Consider the following 13,590-nt stretch of genomic DNA (forward strand, 5'->3'; position numbering starts at 1 on the left):
AGAGTTCCATGAGCCAAGTTGCTGCAAGCGGGGTTGGGTTGGAGTGACGTCTGACATTGTTGACGGATGGCTTTCATGAGTTGAGAGAGAAGTCGACCGCATGACATGTTAGCTGTGGCTGGTCCGATGAGTGTCGTCTTGCTGTAATGCACGCGGCTCAGCAGTCTCTAGACGTCGACGTATTGAGCAGCATGTCTCGTCGTTGGAGAAGGCCTGTCCACAGCAAAAACCCATCAAGGTAGCCAGTTTGTGCATGGTGAAAGTGCTCCCGCCTGCTTTCAAGGACCATCCCAGCCCTACAATGTTGGGCATGACGTCTTCGCCGGCAGGCGCGCTTCTGAAAGAGGAGCATCCTCGGTCAAAGTTGCTCTTCACTCGGGCACCCCACAGGATAGACGGCGACCAATCTCGAGCGACGCGACGGCACGCCTGATGGCCTTTGGCACGCATGCGAAAATGCGATCTGCCCACGATCATTTGGCATCTCTGCGAAGGGTCCTCGGCGCCGAATTCTATGCGCACGTCACTGGGCAAAAGGAGTGGACAGTGTGCTGTGTGAAGCATGTGATTAGAATGACTTGTATGTGGTACTAATACAGTGGAGAAAAAACCAAAACAAACAATCAAGAAAATGCTGAGGACAACTTCTCAGCGCTGTTGGACCAACGGCGTGGTATCTCTAGACAAGAATGATGCCAAGTGAGGACGCTGAACTCCGACCCATGCAGTGTATGCACGCATTAAAAGCTTCTAGGCTAACGGGGTTATCAGGGAAGAAGAATCGCGGACGGTTCCGAGAAGTCTGTGTTTAGTCCGGAGACGCGGGCTCGTCATCGGGGAGCTCCTGGATACGTCCTGACTGGATGGCATCTTCGACTGGATTTTTGATGTCAACAACGCCGGTTGCTTTCAGCCTGTGCAATGTGTTAGATTCAATACTTGTTTTCCAGTCGAACTTGACCCACCTTTCAAACAACACAAACAGTCTCTCAGCCTCTCGCTCCTTTTCTTCCATGGTCATGCCAGGTTCTGTGCTCGGCTCCTCGTCTTCATATCTTTGACCAGTGATTGGATTTACTGCGCTACCCTTGCTGGTTTCATCCTGGCCGTCCTCTTCGTGTTGACCTTGGTTGCTAAAAGCCTCCATGGCATTTTCAGGTATTGCGATGTTGTGGCTCAGGAGGAACCCAGAAGCGAAGCCATACCCGACATTGTGGACAAAAGTGGAAGCATCCTTGTCTGAGAGCTCAAAAAGCATGGCCGAAATGGACCCGCGCAGATTGGGGCACATGGCCGCAGTGGACAGGTTCAGCAGCCGAGCTGACAATGTATCAGATTTTCCGAGGGGCTTGCTCCGTGCGTCCTCTGTTGGGAGCAGCAACCACTGCATGTACTTTTTGACGCTTTCAGGGGCAAACTCGTAAATGCGCCGGAGGAGGGTGACGAGCGGGGCAGCCAGCTGGTCCAACTCGGTTTCGGGGTAGGCCACAATTGATCTGTCCAGGATGTTGATCAAGCGCTCGACGTTGCACTTTTGGTCAAACTTGGGGAAGACGGGACTGCTGCCCCAATTTTTTGACTTTTTGTCCTCCAGGTCGAGGTTGAGCAAGGCGTTGATGAGATAGTTGACGGGTGCCTGGAGCGGAGGATTCGGAATAGGAGCTTGGTGGAGGATCTTGAGGAGGTCGGGAACGCATTTGGAAAAGATATCGCTGTAGTCTGGATAGTAGTGGGTAAGGTTAAAGATCAACTTGAGTGTTTCCGAAAGAGCCATGTCTTCCATTTGGGCAGTCGGGCCCCCCTTCTTGCTCGCCTTGTATCTCTTGGAGTGACGACCAACATTCTGCGACTCATGTTAGGCAACCCTCTGCTCGGCCTTGTTGAAGATACGGCGTACCTGCATGATTGCGTCCCCGAGCTGGTTGTTCTTCATCAGATCGTCAAAGTTGAGGTTGGTGTCGTAGGTCAGCAAGAAGAGAATGCGCGACGCTAGGAACTCGTCGTCGGCATTATCGCACTGCGCAGGCTCAGCCACGCCCAACAGCTTCAGCTGAGGCTGAGGCGAACGACCAACCTTGAGCTTCTCGGCAGCATTTTCTGCGAATCCCTTGTCGACAAAGACCTGGCGGGTGGCCGGCTTCAGGAGTAGAGCGTTGGCAAGGCAGCGCAAAGCTTCGCGAGAAGTCTGGGGCGACGAGTTTGAAAAGCCATGACGGGCGAGCGTTTCGATTCCCTAGTCCCATTGTTTGTTTCAGCGGCGGCGGGGCGGACGGGTGGTTTCAAACGGGGTACCTCAGGAGCGAATATGGGGTCGGCGTCCTGGACGTTGCGACCATAAATTTTGACCTGTTCGAGGGCGGCATTGCGTTCTGCGGAGACGACGGGAGTCAGGAAGGGAAGCAGGAGGGTCGGCGTGTGTAGGCTCACGGTGGGGAAGCAGGTTGTTTTTGTCCAGGTCGTCGCGGAGGGATTTCATGAGCGAGGAGACCTCCTCGCGTTTTTCTGCAACGACGTCAGCCACGGGTCGCAGAGGATGGCGGCGGAAGAGGCAGGCAGACTGGGACCAGAGATCATGGCCGCATATGCGCCGTTGGAAGGGGACGGCATTGTGTCATGAGAAAGGAGAGCGGATGGAGAGAGGATTTATAGGGAAACTTGTCGGTGGTTGTGAGTCGGGTTCGGGAGCCAAATGCGGTGGAGGGCTGATGACGGCGGGCACACGGGGGCTTGAAGCTAACAGGTGGGTCCCCCGCATTGAAGGTTCCTGGATCAACTTGTGATGCTCATGTGGCTCGCCGCATGGCAAGGCCAGGCGCACTTGAGACCAGAGCAGCAGAGCATCAGGGCCGCAGAGCAGCTGGTGGTCTTTTGCGAAAATCCATGTCTGCACCATGTGATGGGCAGTTTTGAGGCCAGTACATGGCCGGGGATGCGGTGCAGTTGAGTGGGAGAGAAGGCATCAAATGACGTGGGAGCAGATGCAAGCCGCGAGCACGTGCTGCATCTAGTCTTGCTGGGCCATGGGGAAAAGAAAAGAAAAAAAGAAAAAGACAAAAAGAAAAAAAAAAGAAATCATCGACAGCTGTCTGTTGGCCTCAGGCCGTGGTGGACCCCTACCACCCTACATGTACCCGACCCGTCGCGCCCTACCCTTCCTTACCCGTGCCGCCGGCGCGTCAGATCGCGTCCAGTCGCGACTCTACTTTTGGTGGCGCGTAGAGTGAGTGCTTCCTTAGCTTCTTCCTCTTCACTTGGTCCATCACCATCACCACTTCTCAGCCTTCACTGCGTCTTCGACCCTCGCGCATCCCATCCCGCTCGAGTCGGTCCCCAACTTCGACCCTCCCTACCGCCAATGTCGTAGCCGTGTCGACCTTCCATCTTTCGCGGCCATTGCCATGGCGCCGCCGTCCTCAGCTCCCGGTTCCTACTTCGAAAGCCTTCAGCTGAGACCTCCTACTCCGCCGAGAGAGACTGAACGAATCGTCGCCGAAGCCTGCGATTTCCTGTCGGATAGCTTTGAGGTCTCCGACGCCACTGCGCGCCCGCCGCTGCACAATGAGCCCGTCGTCACGCCGCTAAAAGTCGCGCCGCCCTCTGTAGACTCGGCTGTCACCAGTTCGGGCAGGCCCAAAAAGGTCGGCTTTTCCCCTTGGACCGACTATCATCGCCCAGAAGATTTTTTGTCGCGTCGCGGAAGCATATCGTCGCCGCTCAGACCTTTGCCGCAGCCAAAGGACCACACGACGCTCAAAGGAATCCTCAAGGCCCGTCCACCAAACGCCAACCTTGACTCCGCCCCTAGTCAGAGTGCCCCCAAATTCGACACCTTTGCCGAAATGCTGGACAGCTTGGTAAAACAACTGGCCGGTGCGTCGCGTTCGCATCGGCGGGATGCATACGTCACACTGGTCAGCACCCTCAAGGCCTATGACCATTTTCCAGAGGCGCACGCTCTGGTTGAAAAGATGGGGCTGCTTTCGCAATTTATACAGCGCGACATTGCAATCCCGACTGCCGCCAACGACGCGCAGCTCGCTCAACAGGCACTGAAACTCCTCGGTGTGCTGATGGATCTCTCTGACGTTGCCCGGCACATCCCAACCGAGCTCCAAGTCGCATTCGTCAGTTGCGCAGTCCAAGCCTTTGGCGACGAAAAGGTGTTGAAGAGACTGGTCAATCCCTTCCTGGTCCTTTTTTCGCTGCAAAACTTTGGTCCCAAAGTCATAACGCCCGCCCTGGTAGACCAGGTTGTCACGCACATACAAAACATTGAGGAGCGCGTCTCCGGTCAGAGCGTGTTGGCAGCTAGGCTTGGTGTCTACCAAAAACTATTGGGACAAGCGCCCGATGTCATGATTACTCGCGCAAATGATTGGTTGCCACATGTCTTGAATAGCATGGTCCGCACCGCACCCTTGGAGCTGCGCCGAAAAGCACTCGAGGTTGGCCACAGTGCAGCCATCCACATTGGAGACAAGCCCAAGGTCTCACGGCTTGTCATGGAGCTAATGGACAAGAAGCTGGGAAATGGGCAGACGTTTGGCAGGGACTACGTTCAAAGTCTGCAAACCATGTCCAAAGATCCCAACTCGGTCGAAGACGTCCCCAAGGTGTGGGCGGTCATGATTCTCTTTTTGAGGGGACGACACAGGGAGCTCCATCAATGGAAACTATTTCTTGAATGGTTCAAGATTATACAGCAATGCCTCAACTCGAGCAATAGGGAAGTGGTTGCCAACGCCAACGCAGCTTGGAACCGCTTCATTTACGCCATCAGACCCGACACAGCCACCAATCCAGCAACGAGAATTTTGCTCCGCCAAGGTGTCGCTCTACAGCTTGACCGTAAAGCTGCCAGTGTAAATGAGCGGTCAATGGGATCGGCCTTTTCGTCTTACTGCGCCTTGCTCTACTACTCCTTACCTCCAATGGCTTCGGAAGAGCAACTTGACCTTTACTGGGAAGAATATGTCGCCCAAGTCTTGCTAGAAAAGATGATAAAGAAGAGCCAGGCCGGTGCGAATAGAGCCTGTCAAGTCCTGACAGAATTGTTCAAGGGCAACAAGACCGGCATATGGAATGAAAATCTAGTCTTGCAAGGTCTTGTAACGCCAGGTCATTTGCCCGGGCTAGATTCCAAATGGGTACGACGGAAGCTTTCTGTGATGCTTCAACTTGTGCAGCCATGTCTTTCAAATGCTGCTTGGGACAGTCCCAGCGCAGGTCGCCCGGCCCTTTCTGAGCCATCGGTCCGCAATATGTGGTTGGCTTTGATGTCGACTGTTGCCGAAGCGGGCAGCAAGGAGATCACAACATCCATGGAGTTCAAGGCGGCAAGCGCGCATATTATGAACTTTCTTCATCGCATCTGGAACAACTTTCCCGCATCCCTTGGCTTAGCAGATGACGAGGACGAAGAATGGATCGAAAGATTTAGTTTCCTTGTCACAACCGCTGTACAAACACTCGGCCCATTACACTTTGCGGACCCCATATTGACGCAAATCTCTCCCGACAACTTCGAGCCTGTACCCACCCCGTCGAGTAGGACAAAGAAGAAGGCGGTTATGCAGTCGCCATTGCTCCATCTCCTACACATGTTTGTCTGCAGCGAAAATTCGCCACTGGTTCTCGACCTCTCGAAAAGGCTCATCACCCTTGCTTCCGATTCTCGAGGTTTGCGGAGGTCGAGATTAGAGCTTCTCCAGAACTGTGCCCAAGAAGCTACCGCATCAGCTGAAATTGCTGTTCGAAAAGAATTATCCACAGGGATCTGGATACACGTTGCTAGTCTCGCAAAGTCTACCTTGAAAGACCCCTCCGGCCAGCCCAAAAGCACGTCGGGATCGCCCCGCCTGGGGGAAGAGTACCGATCAGCACTTTCGATACTCACCTGCGGGTTGCAATTTGGTGGAACCGAAACCGTTGCCATGGCAGAAGAGCTTTACAATGTCCTTGTGACTCAAGTAAACGTCGAGGCTGGGAATGGGGCCCCAAGCATCGCTGTAACGGAGCCTCTTGCGGAATCGATTGTAACTGCTAGTGAAAATCCAACCCTCGACCGACCTACGATAATTGGTTTGGCGACTCTGGCTCTGACGCAGATAACGCCACCCCGAGATCGAAAGAGTCTGGATACGGCTCGGAAAGCCCTGTGGGGGGTTTGCGATGGTCCGCAGAAGCCGTCTGTCTTTGACCCATACAATCACTTGTACAGAATGGTCGTTTCGCAGCTTCATTTCGCCTATGAAAACCTGGACAAGCTGCATCCACAGCTTGTCATAGATTTCGTCTCGTCTCTCGCAGCACTCCTTCAGAGATGGCCGGCATCTAATACTGCGATAATGCTGAGAAAGATTCAAGAAGGTATCGCTCTTTGGGTTGAGGACAGAGACAAGAAGTTGGAGGGCGAAGGCGAAGATTCAAAGGCCGGGAAAAGGGCAGTAAGTATTTTCCACCTTCAACTTCTGTCGAATTTTCTGACGCGCATCAGGTGGACAGTTTTTGGACTGTTGTGATGGTGGTCGTAGTTCAGCTGCCAAGGAAAGACACTATGTTGCTCAAGGCTCTGGAGCACTTGATTGCCAGTGGCCTGAACAGCAGGCAAAGATGTGTAGTCAACAGAACCGTTGAAAACTGGAACAGGTCTTTCGGCAAGGAACGCACTCTTGAGTATCCGCCTAAGGTCGAAAAGGCCTTGCGAAGGTTGCGTCCTTATCTTGGTGTCGAGCTGGAATTGCCAAACTTTCCAAGCGGACCAGCAGACGAGGTATGGCATCTAATTTTCACTTGCTTCCCTGTGTATTGTGTGTTGATTCAAAAAAGAACCTGGGACCAGCCCCCGCTTTTGAAGAGTCCCAAGGAAGCGCGCCCGTTACGCGTGCCAGTTCACGACTAGCTGCTCCCCCGACAGCTCCCGTTCTATCCTCAAAGACCTCAAAACAAAAGAGCGTCAAGCCAATTCCGAAGGCCAAGTTACGGCACGACGACTCTCAGATTGACTACACCGCTATTGAATCATCTCAAGGGCAAGACGTCTCTGTAGACTCTCAGCTCCTCCTCACAGAACATCAAAAGGAGGTCCGAGAAAAGCAACATGGCAGTGCTGCTGTCATGTTTCCAGACATCAATTCCAGTCCCGCTCACATGTCCAAGCGCAGTCGTTCTGAAGCGATCAAACAGACAGAGCTGCCTTTGGATCTGCCTGGTGAAGGCGACGGCAGCCGACTCTCAACTCCTGTGCTTGCGGCACTGGGCTCCGATGGCTTGCAGGATTTGGGCGGGTCATCTCCGACTGCAAGATTTCGCAGCGAACGCGACGATCCACCGCTGGACCAGAACTACATCACTTCCTCGGCTGCGGACCGATTCTTCGAAACGGAAATCCCCTCTTCACCGCCTCGCATGGATGACGATAATGATCTCCCCCCGGACTCGAGCGTTGTAAAAGAGAGCTTTGCAAGACTTTCGCAGGAAAGTGCTGGCAGTAGACCATCGGCATCTGGTCTATCTCAAGACTCACCCATCTCGATCCTGACCGGCAGTTTTGGGTCATTGGATTCAGATGGCGACGAGTCGGCCAGACAGCTTGCAGACGAAAGTCAAGCCCGGCAAAGTTTCAAACTTAACGAGCCAGCTGCTGTGGAATCAGACCCAGCTGTGGAGGATGAGCATCTCAAAACGGAAGAGTCTGAAGGCAACACTGATAATATCAATGGCTTTGACTCATTTTCGGACGTCGCCGACGGATTGCCCCAAGGTACTGCGGAAGCAACTTCAAGCTTGGTGCCAGCCAGGATCGCCGTGGATGACATGTCAGATCAAGAGTCCACTGAAGTGCTTTCTACTCCGGCCGGTGTGAGAAGCCAGTCGCCAGCTCAAGTTCAAAAGGGCATTGAAATCGCTCAGAGTCAGGATGATTCCGTAGTACAAGATTCTTTTGCTCTTTCAGAGGTGAACAATGGCTTGGCAGACAAGGAAGATGCTGTTCAACAGGATCGAGAGGGCCCGCCTACAACTGGAAACCAAAGAAAAAGAGCGGCGAAAAAGCGCAAAAACCAAGCTGTCGAAGAGGGCCCGACGAAGCGCATTAAGCATTCATCGCGAGATCAGGGCGACGAGGATTCTTCGCCAGTGTCAATCGCATCTGGTCAGGGGAAGGAGGGTCAGGATGGGGGTTCTGTCGACGAGGACAAAACATCAAAGACAAACCTGCGCAAGTCCTCTTCGTCGGCCCAGGCGCAGCCTCTGGTGCAACACGATCTTCGTCACGAACGGCCAAAGCCGTCACCATCGCAGGTCCAATTCGGCGATGAAAGTACAAAGTCGCTACCCGCCGAATCCCAAGTTGAGTCATCGCCAGCCTCTAATGCATCAGACTCACGTGCATCTCCCCGGTCAGCTGGTAAAGCTCCGCAAGAACCGCTGCCTTTTTTCCGCAAACGCAAGTCCAGACTGTCCGAGTCGCAGGCGATTGATGATGATCAGGAGATGAATCAGGAGGAGAGTGACTATGGCAACACATCGATAGACCTTGATGTCGTTCACGAGACACCGGCACCAAAGAAGCGCAGAGGGCGGCCGCCTAAGAATAGAGTGTCCAATGCGTCCGAGACGTCGCAGTCGACTGCATCCCCACAGGAGACGACCAACGCATCTGGCACGGGACCGACTCGAGGCAGAGGACGGCCCCGAAAGAACAGCCTACAAGCGAGATGGTCCCAGTCCCAGCAGAAGCACGGCAGATCAGACGACATTGACAAGACGGCGGCTGCAGAAGCGCGCAGCACAAAGTCAAGCCAGCAGAAATCAGACAATGCCGGGGCGGGCGATGGTGGCACGACAGCAACTACGACCGGCAGCAGCAGCAGCAGCAGCAGAGCCGAGTCACAGCATGATGCAACGGCGGCCAGTCAGGCGTCGCAGGCATCTGATGGCAGACGCAAAAAGGAGCCCAGGAGCATACTCGGGCGGTTGAAACAACTGCTGGCAGATGCCAAGAGCATGGTTGTGGGGAGGGAAGAGGAGCGTGACTGCTGCGATGTCATGTTTGAGCTGCAGAGAGAAGTACACGAAGCGGCGCGCCGAGGAGAGGCGCAGGGTCAATAGGGTGGAGGATGGAGACTTTGTTCGATGACGGTATATATTGCTATTGATATGGGTGGTGCCATGATGGGCGTCATGTTCGGTACCTACCTCCAGTACCTGACAGCATTCATTGTTTTCTTCCAGTTGGGCGTTGTTTCATGGCAACGCATGACATCATGGACCGCACGTTCCAGTAGACGCTGTAACGGCGCCGAAACGATTTAATGTTTTATTTGACGCTGGCAACCGATTCGCTGGCAGAAAAGAGAGAGGCTGGTGCTGGTGTGAGGTGCAACCGACTGTGTATGCATAATAATCAATTGAATTGCTTGACTTAGGATGGCGCGCCAAATAACCAATCGCGGGACAGTGACTGCGTAAGCGCTGGGCTGGAGCTCAGACATTGGATTCGCGAAGCTTCAGTAGTTGATGTCCGCTGTCGGCCTGCACTGTACTGTGCTGTGCTGTGCTGTGCTGTGCTGTGCTTGCATCCATCTGACGTAGACCAATTCGTCGTCTGTTTGCCTTTCTTAAAAACCACCAACCCCGCCCCCCTCCCCAACCACCACCCCACCAACGTCACACCTTCTCCCACCTCCACCTCCATCTCACTCCAACCCATCACACCAAACAACTACCACAACAACGACTGCCGCAATCATGGTCGACCGCCCTCATAAGCCCTCCTCTCTTCCCAACACTGCCGCCGCCGCCAAATCTGCAGGCCCCCAGCCTACCGTTGACATCAGCGACGACAACTCCCGCGTAACGGCGCGCCTCCCCAGCGGCGAGAGCGTGACGATCCTACTCTACGGCGCCACCGTCATAAGCTGGAAGAATGCAGATGGCAGTGACAACCTGTGGTTGAGCGAGAAGGCCGCTCTCGACGGCAGCAAGCCCGTCCGCGGAGGAATTCCAGTCGTGTTTCCGGTGCGTTACACCCACTCACACACTCATAGCCAGACGGGCCTCTCACCTTCATTGACTTCTCTCGATGAATCAATAGGTGACTCCGGTCTTGCTGCTGACGGCTCACCCATGAATGCAGACATGGAGGTCAAGAAGCATCAACAACAGCCCACTAACAGAGCAAACGGCACATAGGTCTTTGGTCCGCCACCAGCCAACCACGCAACCTCGTCGCTGCCGCAGCACGGCTTTGCACGCAACTCGCGCTGGGAGTACCTGGGCAAGTCGACGTCAGAGGCGAGCGCCGACCCCGAGGCTGCTGCTGCTGCTGCTGCTGCTGCTACGACTGCCGCCGACTCGTCCAGCGTCAAGCTCGACTTTGGCCTCTACTCGTCCAACCTGTCGGCCGAGGCGCGCAAGGCGTGGCCCTACGACTTTGGCGTCGTCTACAGCGTCACCCTCGGCCCCAACAGCTTGCAGACGGCCGTCAATGTGCGCAATGAGGGCGACAAGGCATGGGATTTCCAGGTCCTCTTCCACACGTACTTGAGCGTCAAGGTATGTCATGTTATGGTGCTTTCTTTCTCTCACTCCCAAGCCCTCATATCCTTCCCAAGCCCCCCTCCACGCAAACACAGGTCGCCTGCTAACCTCGTCTCCCCCGCCCACCAACAGGACATCAGCAAGACCCAAGTCACCGGCCTCCTCGGCGTCACCTACACGGACAAAGTCCTCACCCCCATCTCCACAATCACCGAATCGCACGCCTCGCTGCCCATCACGGGCGAAACCGATCGCGTCTACAAGGCCATCCCGCAATCCACGACGTCGGTCGTCGTCGACGGCAAGCCGCGCTTCGACGTGGTGCGCGACAACCTGCCCGACACGGTCGTCTGGAACCCGTGGAAGGAGAAGGCCCACGCCATGGCCGACTTCGCCCCCGATGACGCGTACAAGAGCATGATTTGCGTCGAGGCGGGTGCGGTGGCTGAGTGGACCAAGCTTGAGGCTGGCGACACGTGGGAGGGTGGTGTTACGTATAAGAGTCTGTTGTGAGGAACAGACGGAGTGCGAGTTGGTGGATGAAGGAAAATTGGTGGATGACTGGCTGACTAGCTGAATAGCTGGAGTGGCGATTTGCCAACGAGCTCGGGAACGAAACATGAAGCATTTGATGGATGGATACGAAGGACATGGACATGGACATGATGATGTTGATGGATTCACACTCTTAGAGGTTTTATCGACACGGTACGGTTCTACGGCTTAAGAGGTACTGACTGCCTAGGGAGCAGCCAGGTAGATGACCTCTACTTACCTTGCCTACCTTGCTTACTTAACGATCAATCAATCAATCAATCAGTCAATCAATCGATGCAAAAAGAATTGCTTCTTATTTTGCTTTCCTTTTCCTCGTTTTGCTTCTTACCTCTCGCCGTCAAATCCAATAATCATTGTCATTATTTTCATATTGGTGGCATTTGGATTGAGAAGTAAGTATGTCATTCGGTTTGATGACGGGCATTAGAAAAATGTACTGTACAAGAAGAGGGAGTGGAGGAGAATGTAAGGTGGATGGGTAGGTACGTAGGTAGGCATCCTGCTATCTTTTTCCGTCGTTCGTTCGTTCGTTCGAGTCGTGAATTCTTGGCCCCCTTAACTCTAGCTTCATCCTCAGACCACATTCTCCGGCGGCGGCTGCGCAGCAGCAGCGTGATCCTTGTGTCCACCAACCGGCCTGCGGTCCACAGTGTGACCCGTATTCGCAGCAGCAGCAGCACCAGCACCAGCACCACCCAGACCGATGCCATAACCATAGCCCGTAGTAGTGGAGCCACGATGACCGGCAGAAAGAGCGCTCGCATCGCCCGGAGCACCGCCAAACGCCTCAAACGCCTCTGGCGCGCCCCAGCCCACCTGCCGCGTCCACACGGCGTCATGGAAGCCGGCGAACAGCTGCATCGCCTCGCCACCACCACCGGCGCCATACGTAAACGGGACAAAGCGGCTCAGGGGGACATGATTGAATCTGAAATCAAAGACGGCAGCATAAACCATGCGGTACGAGCAAAAGGCCATGAGCGTCCCGATGGTCGCGCCGGCAACGACGTCGTACCAGTTGTGGAACTCGTCGATGGTGAGGGCGCCGGCGATGAGGGTGGCGCCGAGCAGGGGAGCCATGACGGCAATGAGTTTCCACAAGGCCGGGTGGTAGTTGGCGGCGAGCTTGAGCTTGGCGTTGAGGTAGAGGGCGAGGAAGACGAGCCCGGCGAAGGCCGCCGTGCTGTGGCCCGAGGGGAAGGATTCGAGGCTGTCGTTGATGTCGGAGCGGTCGCCCGTGCATACGCTGCGGTCGTACATGATGCCGGCCCAGCCGTTGCCTGTTTGCGCGCCTGTAGCTGGCACGTTGGGTTGGCAGGCGGCGAGGAAGTGGGGGCGGAGCCCGCCGATGAGCCATTTGAGGAAGACTTGGAAGACGGCGGCGACGATGAGGGAGTAGAGGAGGCCGAGGACCGCGTTGTTCATGTCCCAGAAGCTGCGGATGCGGATCTGGACGATGAAGAAGACGGCGATGGGGACGAGGCTGGCGATCAGGGCGGCGGCCCAGATGGGGATGATCTGGGGAGTTGCTTCTTAGTGACGAGAGTTGGGGATAGTAGGTTGGGGTTTTTGAACGCGACGCACCTCGTTTCTCATGGGATACGCAAACTGCGGATACACAACCTCGCCGTCAGAGAAGAAGACGGGGAAGGAGCGCGAGGGTGCCGGGTCCGCCTGGTAGACACCGAGGCCAATGGCGCCCATGAGTGCCATGGTCAGAATATCCGGCCTAACAAGCAACAAAAAGTCAACGACGCTGAAAGCAGAAGTCGATGGGTTTGCGTTTTCTCACCATGTCACCTTGAGCCACTGACCGAACGGCGGCCTCTTGTTCAGGGCTCCATTCCACACAGGGCCGTGCTGCTTGCCGTTGGCGTGTTGGTGGTTGTGGTGACCGCTTTCGATGACGGGAGCAGTGCTGGTCGTGGCATTGTCAGGTGCCAGCTCGCGGCGCGAAAAGAGGCCCATGGTGAGTTGTGGTTGTCTGTATGGTTGGATGGATGGATGGATGGAACGCGAAGAGAAAAATTATGGAGTGCGGCAGCTGGAGCCGACGAGTCAAGCGCGTCGGGCTAGGAATGCGAGGGCACGTGTGGTGGCTCGCGAGACGCAGCAGCTGTCAAAACACGAGGGAGCTCGTGGCCTAGCAGGACGGGCAGGGTGACGAGCGGCTTTTATTCATGCCAGACGCGCGAGGGATTCCTTGGATTGAGTTGTTTGGCGCCTTGGGGAAAGGGATAACGAAAGCAAGAAAGCAAGAAGACGGGAGAGAGAGAGATGACGCAATGCGCTCCGACACTAGATGGCGGGGATGGATGGCTCGATGCTTTGTTTGGACGCGCGAGGGCTGGCGGGCTGTCCATCCTGCCGCTGGCAAACGGGAGCCAGAATGGGGAATGGCCTGGCAAAACCTGCGACGCTGGCACGACGGGACGAGGTGGTGATGATGACGATGATGGAGTGCCTAAGGTTGGTGTTGGTGTTGGTGTT

General features: G+C 55.2%; 4 protein-coding genes across 4 annotated transcripts; 2 read left to right on the forward strand and 2 right to left on the reverse strand.

Annotated features, from left to right (window-relative positions):
• Positions 1–551: 551 nt before the first annotated feature.
• IWZ02DRAFT_447527 (guanine nucleotide exchange factor) lies at positions 552–3,068 on the reverse strand. The gene is made up of 7 exons (XM_066767292.1): positions 2,559–3,068; positions 2,428–2,502; positions 2,293–2,369; positions 2,075–2,233; positions 1,898–2,017; positions 966–1,843; positions 552–914 (listed from the first exon to the last, which is right to left on the reverse strand). Exons 1-7 carry the CDS (start codon positions 2,605–2,607, stop codon positions 809–811), a joined length of 1,464 nt encoding a protein of 487 aa, XP_066624856.1. The 5' UTR covers positions 2,608–3,068; the 3' UTR covers positions 552–808.
• On the forward strand, positions 3,036–9,536 carry IWZ02DRAFT_417093 (Rap1-interacting factor 1 N terminal-domain-containing protein). The gene is made up of 4 exons (XM_066765795.1): positions 3,036–6,446; positions 6,497–6,772; positions 6,829–7,662; positions 8,224–9,536. The coding sequence occupies exons 1-4, from the start codon at positions 3,399–3,401 to the stop codon at positions 9,109–9,111; spliced, it is 5,046 nt and encodes a 1,681-aa protein (XP_066624857.1). The 5' UTR covers positions 3,036–3,398; the 3' UTR covers positions 9,112–9,536.
• Positions 9,537–9,660: 124 nt separating this feature from the next.
• IWZ02DRAFT_447540 (galactose mutarotase-like domain-containing protein) lies at positions 9,661–11,398 on the forward strand. The gene is made up of 3 exons (XM_066767293.1): positions 9,661–10,020; positions 10,195–10,557; positions 10,675–11,398. Exons 1-3 carry the CDS (start codon positions 9,751–9,753, stop codon positions 11,053–11,055), a joined length of 1,014 nt encoding a protein of 337 aa, XP_066624858.1. The 5' UTR covers positions 9,661–9,750; the 3' UTR covers positions 11,056–11,398.
• Positions 11,399–11,673: 275 nt separating this feature from the next.
• Positions 11,674–13,068, reverse strand: IWZ02DRAFT_374566 (phosphatidic acid phosphatase type 2/haloperoxidase; the record flags this gene model as incomplete). The annotated part of the gene is made up of 3 exons (XM_066764767.1): positions 11,674–12,618; positions 12,685–12,829; positions 12,893–13,068. The coding sequence occupies 3 exons, from the start codon at positions 13,066–13,068 to the stop codon at positions 11,674–11,676; spliced, it is 1,266 nt and encodes a 421-aa protein (XP_066624859.1).
• Positions 13,069–13,590: the final 522 nt, after the last annotated feature.

This window comes from Phyllosticta citriasiana (assembly GCF_038021145.1).
Source record: "Phyllosticta citriasiana strain CBS 120426 chromosome Unknown IWZ02scaffold_4, whole genome shotgun sequence".
Classification (NCBI taxonomy): domain Eukaryota; kingdom Fungi; phylum Ascomycota; class Dothideomycetes; order Botryosphaeriales; family Phyllostictaceae; genus Phyllosticta; species Phyllosticta citriasiana.

Coding starts and splice junctions, on each gene's coding strand:
- IWZ02DRAFT_447527 (XM_066767292.1), bottom strand. CDS start 2,607: ATGCCGTCCCCTTCCAACGGCGCATATGCGGCCATGATCTCTGGTCCC. Junction 1,844..1,897: donor TCGGGGACGCAATCATGCAG/GTACGCCGTATC, acceptor CATGAGTCGCAG/AATGTTGGTCGTCACTCCAA. Junction 915..965: donor CTGTTTGTGTTGTTTGAAAG/GTGGGTCAAGTT, acceptor CACATTGCACAG/GCTGAAAGCAACCGGCGTTG.
- IWZ02DRAFT_447540 (XM_066767293.1), top strand. CDS start 9,751: ATGGTCGACCGCCCTCATAAGCCCTCCTCTCTTCCCAACACTGCCGCC. Junction 10,021..10,194: donor GAATTCCAGTCGTGTTTCCG/GTGCGTTACACC, acceptor AACGGCACATAG/GTCTTTGGTCCGCCACCAGC. Junction 10,558..10,674: donor ACACGTACTTGAGCGTCAAG/GTATGTCATGTT, acceptor GCCCACCAACAG/GACATCAGCAAGACCCAAGT.
- IWZ02DRAFT_417093 (XM_066765795.1), top strand. CDS start 3,399: ATGGCGCCGCCGTCCTCAGCTCCCGGTTCCTACTTCGAAAGCCTTCAG. Junction 6,773..6,828: donor CAAGCGGACCAGCAGACGAG/GTATGGCATCTA, acceptor GATTCAAAAAAG/AACCTGGGACCAGCCCCCGC. Junction 7,663..8,223: donor CTGTGGAATCAGACCCAGCT/GTGGAGGATGAG, acceptor AACCTGCGCAAG/TCCTCTTCGTCGGCCCAGGC.